The 7944-nt window shown below is 44.5% G+C and overlaps 1 protein-coding gene across 1 annotated transcript in view; it reads left to right on the top strand.

The window, feature by feature from the left end:
* Positions 1-7944, top strand: part of NCAPD2 (non-SMC condensin I complex, subunit D2) — a gene marked incomplete at its 5' end in the record, with an annotated part of 28047 nt that overhangs the window by 9589 nt on the left and 10514 nt on the right. The window contains 6 exon segments of the mRNA XM_009330107.1: positions 1949-2123; positions 3890-3974; positions 4123-4256; positions 5657-5789; positions 7326-7410; positions 7514-7675. Coding sequence (XP_009328382.1) covers positions 1949-2123; positions 3890-3974; positions 4123-4256; positions 5657-5789; positions 7326-7410; positions 7514-7675 — 774 coding nt within the window.

Raw genomic sequence — 7944 nt, 5'->3', positions numbered from 1 at the left:
CTGGGGGTGTTGGTCGACAGCCGGCTGAACATGAGCCGGCAGTGTGCCCAGGCGGCTAAGAAGGCCAACGGCATCCTGGCCTGTATCGGAAATAGTGTGGCCAGCAGGAGCAGGGAAGTGATTGTCCCCCTGTACTTGGCACTGGTGAGGCTGCACCTCGAATACTGTGTTCAGTGTTCAGTTTTGGGCCCCTCACTACAAGAAGGACGTTGAGGTGCTGGAGCGTGTCCAGAGCAGGGCAGCTGGTGAGGGGTCTGGAGAACAAGCCTTATGAGGAGCGGCTGAGGGAGCTGGGGTTGTTTAGCCTGGAGAAAAGGAGGCTGAGGGGAGACCTCATTGCTCTCTACAACTACCTGAAAGGAGGTTGTAGCAAGGTGGGCGTTGGTCTCTTCTCCCAAGTAACTGGCGAAAGGACGAGAGGAAATGGCCTCAAGTTGCGCCAGGGGAGGTTTAGATTGGATGTGAGGAAAAATTTCTTTACTGAAAGAGTAGTTAAACATTGGAACAGGCTGCCCAGGCAAATGGTTGAGTCACCATCCCTGGAAGTATTTAAAAGACGGGTAGATGAGGCGCTTAGGGACATGGTTTAGTGGGCATGGTGGTGTTGGGTTGACGGTTGGACTCGATGATCTTGGAGGTCTCTTCCAACCTTAATGATTCTATGATTCTATGAATCAGCACCCTCGAGGGGGCTGGGGCATAGAGGGGCACAGCTCCCTCCTCTCCCATCCTCCCTGGCACATCCACTTGCCAACCACTCGCATAGTTCTGGGGTACAGATGGGTCTGGGCACTAGAGCGCCCTAGCTTCATGCAGACACTTCTGAGGTTTCATCTGTATTGAGAACTCATATGTTACCTGTAATAAGCATGGGGGCTTCCCCAGCAAGGTTTGGATGTCATTAGCTGTTTGCACAGACAAAAATGAACTCCTGAGTTCAGTGTCTTTACAGGTCATTTGAAGTTCAAGGCTGAGAGGGTGCTCCTCACCTGACACTTAAACACCTGGATTTTGGTTTATTTTTTTCATGGTTGTGCAGATTTTTACTAACTTTCCACCTCCCTGTTGTCCTATGCTGTAGTGTAAGGAAGGCAAGTTGGGTGTCTGGACACCTGAGACATTGTCTCCATTTGAAGACAGTATGCTGCTAGGTGAGGGGGGAGTGGTAAGGGATGTCTGTGCTCAGATTTAGGGTTTTTAATTAAAGATTTAAGATTTAATTTTATTTTTTCTGTTGCAAAAGTGTATCTTCTGGTGTGACTGGGAGCAGAGGAAGCACACCAGCTTGTCTAGGTACAAACACATGTCTGATAGGGGATCTCTATTCAGATTTATAAGTTGAGGCTTATACTGGTTTAAGCTCCCATGTAACCAGAGGTCTGACTCTATGAACTGTTCATTGTACAGTCTCTCTAATCATTACTGTGGCTCTCTTGTGAATGCTCTCCAACTTAATGTTTTTTTCTTGTCTTATGAGCAGAAGGCTGGGCATTATATTTCAGGAGTAGTCAAGCTGAACTCAAATACATTATTCCTTACCCCATTTATACATGAAACAGCTTAGTTCTTCTGGTTACAGCATCACACTGGTACTTACGTTCAGCTGCTTTTATCTGCTGTGACCATGAGATCTTTTTTTTCCCAAAGCTACTGTTTCCCAGAAGAGATTTTTGTTCTTTCTCAGACAGGGTCTCTGTGCTCTTCTCCTAAATATATCACATCACATTTAGCTATAATATTGTTAACCTGTGCCTGTTTTCCTCCAGGACATCTACATCTTTGTACTAGTGACCCCATTCTGACTTGAGCCCTCTGCAGACAGTAGCAGTGATCTTAGATGCTTGTAGGGTTTGCTGTGAGAGCAGTACGCCTATGAATTTGTTTTAATGGCCTCTCTAATGGGGACTAGGAAAGAACTGCACTAACGCAACTGTTCTTCTCTCTGCAGTGGTGCAGGAAGCCATTGAGTTCTTTGTGACAGTCTCACAGTTTGGTGTGCCCCAGGCACTGCTTGGAGTCCGCAGGATGCTCCCTCTCATATGGTCAAAAGAGCCTGGTATTAAGGAGGCTGTGCTGAACGCCTACAGGCGGCTCTATCTGAGACCCAGCGGGGATTCGGAGAGGTATGACTCTTCCTAATCAGAAGGGGTTTTTTTCTTTTTCTTCTTTTTTTTTTTTTCTCCCGTTTCTTCTTTTGGGGAGCTGTTGGGAACGGGGTATGGACAGCAAGAGAAGTCAATTGCCACGCTTCATGCTGAGCTGAAACGTAAGGTTTGTATCCACTAGAAAAGATGCTTTCTCTTCGAGCTGTTACCAACACTTGTGCAGTTCCAAGATGTTTTTATATATCTGAGTATCCCAATCTTCCTGTGGGACCTACTGCTGAGCTTCTGCTTTTGGTTTGTCATAGTGTTCAGGTGTAGGAAATTCATGCAGCAAAACTCCATGTGAGACCTTACGGAAGGAGGAAACTGAGAATTATTTTAAATGAAACTGTTATCAGGCATTCACATTTAACGTTCTCATAACTTTCACTCTCGTACAAAGCACTGCACCAAGATACATGTGCCCAAATGATCTGGGTAGGGTCTCTATGTGATAGGGAACAAGGGGTGTCATTTATGAATGTTTGTCATGTCAGCTGGGTTCTTGATTGGCAACAATGAACTGATATTTTGGACGGCTATTTCAACCCCTTTGGGAGTCAACTGTTGTTATGGAGTCACCCCATGGCTAAGTGTCTTGCATACTTCACCCTCTGGGAAGTATGTTGAAAAAAGTTGTGGGAAAAGTTGTTGCCCAATGTCTATTCCCTCATTTTAGGTTTCTTATAGCTGTAGTCACTCATCCTGTTGGGATAATAAGAGGAATGGTATACAGTGTGGTCTTTCTGTTACAAGAGCTCAGGTTTTTTGCTGACAACTCATGCATGCTGTGGCCTTATCTGAGTGTAGCCATTCTGCTTCTGATGTAAACAACACGTTCCTCAGTGTTTACTGGTTTTCTTACTGTCAGGTGTATCCTTGATTTTTCAATATAGATAAGGTTATATTTCAGTATAACCTTTCACACTGTAAAGGTTAGTTGTCATTATTATTATTGTTTGGGTGCTTTCACACACATTTCTATTTGTATTTCATTCAGACCAATCTTAAATCTTTTTGTAACAAATCTCTACGCGTGGCAGATGAGAGGATGTTAATGGGGTCTTTGCTGAAAATTATTTGAGTTTGTTGGTGGGTTTGGGGGGGGGGGGGGGGAAGCTGTGTGCTGCTTGCATGCTTGCTTCTTCCACACTAGAGAGGAGCTGTGTCTTCTCTCTACTGTGGCACTTGCTCTTTTTTCTTAGCACTTGCCCACATGTAAATCCTGTTGGATACACATTCACTAAGATAAGTGTGATCCCTGGTGAGATGCACCATACCTCACCCTCATTTGTAGCATCAGGGCAATAAAAAGCACTCACTGCTGCTTATTTCTTCTTGATAATATTGCCTGGAGACAAGTCTGCTGCAGTTTGAGCTCTGGCCTTATTTGTTCATAGAGAGATTTTCAGTTTCTTATGCTCTAGGGAACAGTACTTTGACTTGTGGTTGAGAGCAAACTGGGAAGTGGCTGGTGAGTGCCTCTTGTTGGGCCTTTGAGCACCGGGAAGAGCAGCAGTGCACAAGGCAGTGGACTTTTGAGCCCACGTCATGGTCATTGGCACTTGAGCTGGGTGACTTGGAGAACTCCAGCTTGTGGAGGGGGAAGTTTTCCTGTCCCCAGGGACCAGCTCTGTTATCTAATAGATGTCCTCAACTCTCTGAGTAGGAGAGTAACTGTGACAGTTGCTTTTTCTTTACCTTTTTTTTTTTTATGTTATTTTTTATTTTCCTCCCCTTCAAAGGGCCAGAGCCCAGGGCCTGGTGAATTCTCTCTCTCTCATCATGGTGGATACATCGCTAGGAACAATACAGTGCTTAGAAGAAATAGTGAGTACTTGCCTTGCCTGGGTTTGGATTGTATTTGTGATCTTAGATGTCTTATTAAAATGGTAGTCATTGCAGTTAATGTCTTTGTTGCTTTGAAGTCCATCCTCCTCTGCCTCTCCCTACTTGTTTTATTGCATTTCTTTTCCAGATCTCAGAGTTTGTGCAGAAAGATGAAATAAAGCCTGCTGTGATCCAGCTGCTTTGGGAGCGATTCACAGAAAAATCTCAGTGCTCGTCACTAGAACGACGTGCTGCTGTGATGCTGCTGGGGATGATGGCACGGTGAGCCCAGGGCCCGGTCTAATCCTGTGCGTGGGAGGGTGAACAGGGAGTTGATTTCTATCGAAGAACTGTGGGTGCTGCATCAGCTGACCCTTTGTTCTGCAGCTTCAAAATTAGCAACCAGGTCATGGGGTAACGAAGCCTGGAATTAAACATAGTTGTGCTGGGTCCCACCAGCACGGTCTCCGAATGAGTATGACGACCATTACTTTCTTTGTGTTCTGACTGTCCATCCCTTCTCAGGGTTGACCGTGTCACAGCTCTGCAGCTTTGTCTGTGTTTGGATAAGAACAGTGAGAAGCTGCTGAGTAGAGATGTCTGGAGCCTTTACTATGGAGGGAAATGAATCTGCTTCCCTTTCTGGGGGCAAAAAGAGTGTAATTGCACTATAAGGTTTTCATTTCCTCAGTTTCCCAGTCCAGTAACCCTTTGGCATTTAGCTTACCTGCTGATTTCTTCTTGCTCTTCCTACTTCAGTCCTTCATCGGTCAAAAATAGGCCTGCATAATGATGATCTTAAAGTTCTTGGCTTTAGAGTTGGAGCCATTTCTGGAACTTAGAGCCAGTTCTGCAATTTGAGTATTAGATATTCCTTCCAAGGTATTTCTACCCCATCCCACGTGCTTGCAGTAGAATTGTAGACATTGTCTCAAAATTAATATCCTTCCCTAAAATCATGGGATTTAAAGACAACCGTAGGTTTCTGGGATATCCCATGAGATCCTGTGTCAAGTCTATGGGGGTGTGTGTGTGAAATAAAAACAGCATCACTCTTCACAAATCTGCTGAGGGAGGTGATTTTGCTTTTGTCCTATGGATGCCCGCTATGAACTTTTTAGATTCTCTTTTTAAATATTTTAGATTCTGTTCTTGCCTTCTTCACCCAGTTAATTGTATAGTCCTCAGACCAGGCCTGCATAATTCTACCTTTCAGAGGTAGAAAGGGAGGTGTGTGTGGGCGTGGTTTTTTTGAGGGTTTTGTTGTTGTTTTGTTTCCTGTAGTAGGGGAGGAAGTGTCACGCATCACCAGTCCTGAGCTGCTGGACTCTTTTCTGTTTTGCAACTTTTTTCTTTGTCTTACCCTTTTAAGTTTTGCTCCTTTCTGATAAGAAAGAAGAGTCAAGAATCTTTTTTCGTTACAAAGAGACAGTATGCCCAGTGTTCCTCACTCTGGAGAACCTCCTCTCGTAGTGGAGTATGGATTATACTGGCTTCTCTGGAATATTGCTTGCTGCTCCTATAGCTGTATCTTGAGTCATTGGATGGATTTTTTTTTTTTCCCCCTCTTACTCAAACCACTGCCTTCCGCAAGGCGCAAGGAGTATTTCTATTGGTTATGCATACTTCTGTAGACTTTCAGCAGCAACTCATGTAATACCCCCATCCCTTCCATTCCATAGAGGGAAGCCAGAGATCATAGGTAGCAACCTGGATGTCTTGGTGACAGTAGGGTTGTCTGAGAAGGTATGTGAAGACTATCGTCTGGCTCAAGAAGTATGCAATGCAATCTCCAAACTTGCCAATAACCCTAAGGTAAGACTCTTAGCTTGTTCTTGAGGTCATTCAGAAACAAAGAAGGGGGGAAGATGGTTTGTATTGAGAAGAGAGAGAAGTGATTAAGTTTTTACCGATTTTGAAATTGAGTAGGTTGAGACCATTCAGCAGCACTGTCTGGAAAGCTTAGCATGCATCAGTGAACAATGTAATAAAAGAATTTTCATTAGGCAACAGGCTGAATTCAATTAGTAAAGAGTTCAGTGCACAAGAAAATCTGTTTTTCTTTCAATTCTCTTCCTGAGGCTCCCAGTTCTAAGCTGATTTGTGTTTTCTCAACCATGAAGCCCTTTCCTCTACTGATGTTTTCTGGTGTTGTGATTCTTTTGCCCTCCCTATTAAATGATATTTGGGAGTTGTCAGCTGTACAGCTGAATATAAAACATGAAAGGTTTTCAGACCTGTCCATGTTGTACTTACAACAACATGATGGTTGATGGCTTCTTTGTCTGGGGAACAATTCATACTTTTTTTTTTTAAATGCACTTTGGAAAAAAAAAACCAAACAACTGTGTTTTGACCCAAGCATTTAGGGCATTTTGGTTCAGGAGTTCCAGCATAAAAGCAGCCTCCTTCACACAGCACCGTCATTCTGCGCTTGCCCCTTCCACTGGGGACGTTAATGCAAGACCTTCATGAATTAATGTGTATTACAACATTCTTATATGTTCTGAAGAAGGTTGTAATTCAATTTTAGGTTGACTTAACTCTGCAGTTAAGTCTGTATGTGAGAAGGGACTGAGCTGTAGATACTTGAATGACTGTGGTAGCTCTTCCTTCCCCCACCAAACCAGAAATTCAGTGCAGAGAGTAGGATTGTAGTGAATTGAGAAATTTTGCTTCCAGCTACTGAAAGCTGGTAAATCCTCAAGCAGTAGCTTGGTTTGGTCAAGTATATCTTGATCAGGCAGCCACAGACATGCAGGGGTATCTCAGGCATTGTCATACTTGGTTTAGTAGTTCTCTGGGTTATCTTATTCCCAACCTAAAATGTGGTGGGACTGATACAGAGCATATGCAACAGCCTAAGTGTGAGGTGATGTTGGATCCAGAGCTATCCTCTGTTATTTCTACTGATACTTTGCTTTTAAACAAAACCTCGTAGTTCTGTTTAGTACCCCTAGGCAAGGGCGTCTAGTTGACTTACTGTTGATAACTCTGAAGGTGCTCTAAAGGTTTTCCTCTTCATTCATTGTGGAGAATGAGTAAATAATAACAGATTTAAAAAGAGTCATTTTGAGATTTCAAAAGAGTTACTTTGATTTAAGGTGAAATAGTTGAACTGTCTGGGTTGGCCTGGGATCATCATTTGGCCAAGCTTTAAATCCACCCAGTGCTGCCACGATGCCTTCAAAAGTGACAGTAATGTCCCTGCTGTGTGTTTAGTTGCAGAGCAGTACTGGATGTCCCTGCCATGGGTTTGATTAGCATTGTGCACATAGCAAGGTTAAGTACTGGGAAGGGCATGGGGGGATCTCTTATGTGGTAAGAGTAACTCATCTGTTCTCTCTGCAGCCAGCACTGGGAAAGAACAGTGTGCCTTTTCGACTGCCACAGAACCACATGCTCTTTGGATGCCTGAGTGAGACTGTGAGTAAAGGTGAGCTCAAGTCAGCAGTGGGTTTGGAGGAGATGGAGTTGGGCTGTGAGACAGCCTGTGTTGTTGCTGGTATGTGTGGTACACAGCTTCCTCTTCTCATCAGGCTTTGCCCAGCCAAGCGGTCACTGGATCCCCTTCATGGAGTCAGCGATAATGCTCATCTACCAGCTAGCAGAAGGGGCAGAGGAGATATGTGCTCACATCCTGCAGGTGTGCAGTCAGCAAGCTCTGGAGAAGCTGCAGGAGGCTGATGGGCAGAAAGCTGGTGAGGAAAAAAGCTGGTGAGGGAAATCTGTACCCATGATTTCTAGTGCTGCGACTGGGTGGCCTAGAGTAATTGCAGGAGGAAAACAGAGCTGAGGGTCTAGCGGAGGTGTTGGCGTGGAAGGGTGCAAGCGCTGTGAAGGAGCCTGTGGACCATGGAGATGGGTTATACAGTGAGACTTGGCAGTAACTGATGGGGGAAGAGGTCTAGATCAACACTGAACTGTAGTAATTTTTCTCCACTAGATCCAGGGGCTTCTCCCAGCAGAG

The sequence above is a fragment of the Pygoscelis adeliae genome, unplaced genomic scaffold (assembly GCF_000699105.1).
Source record: "Pygoscelis adeliae isolate BGI_AS28 unplaced genomic scaffold, ASM69910v1 Scaffold120, whole genome shotgun sequence".
NCBI classification, from domain to species: domain Eukaryota; kingdom Metazoa; phylum Chordata; class Aves; order Sphenisciformes; family Spheniscidae; genus Pygoscelis; species Pygoscelis adeliae.
The sequence above is the reverse complement of the archived record's forward strand: the minus strand, read 5'-3'. Positions and strand labels throughout refer to the sequence as shown.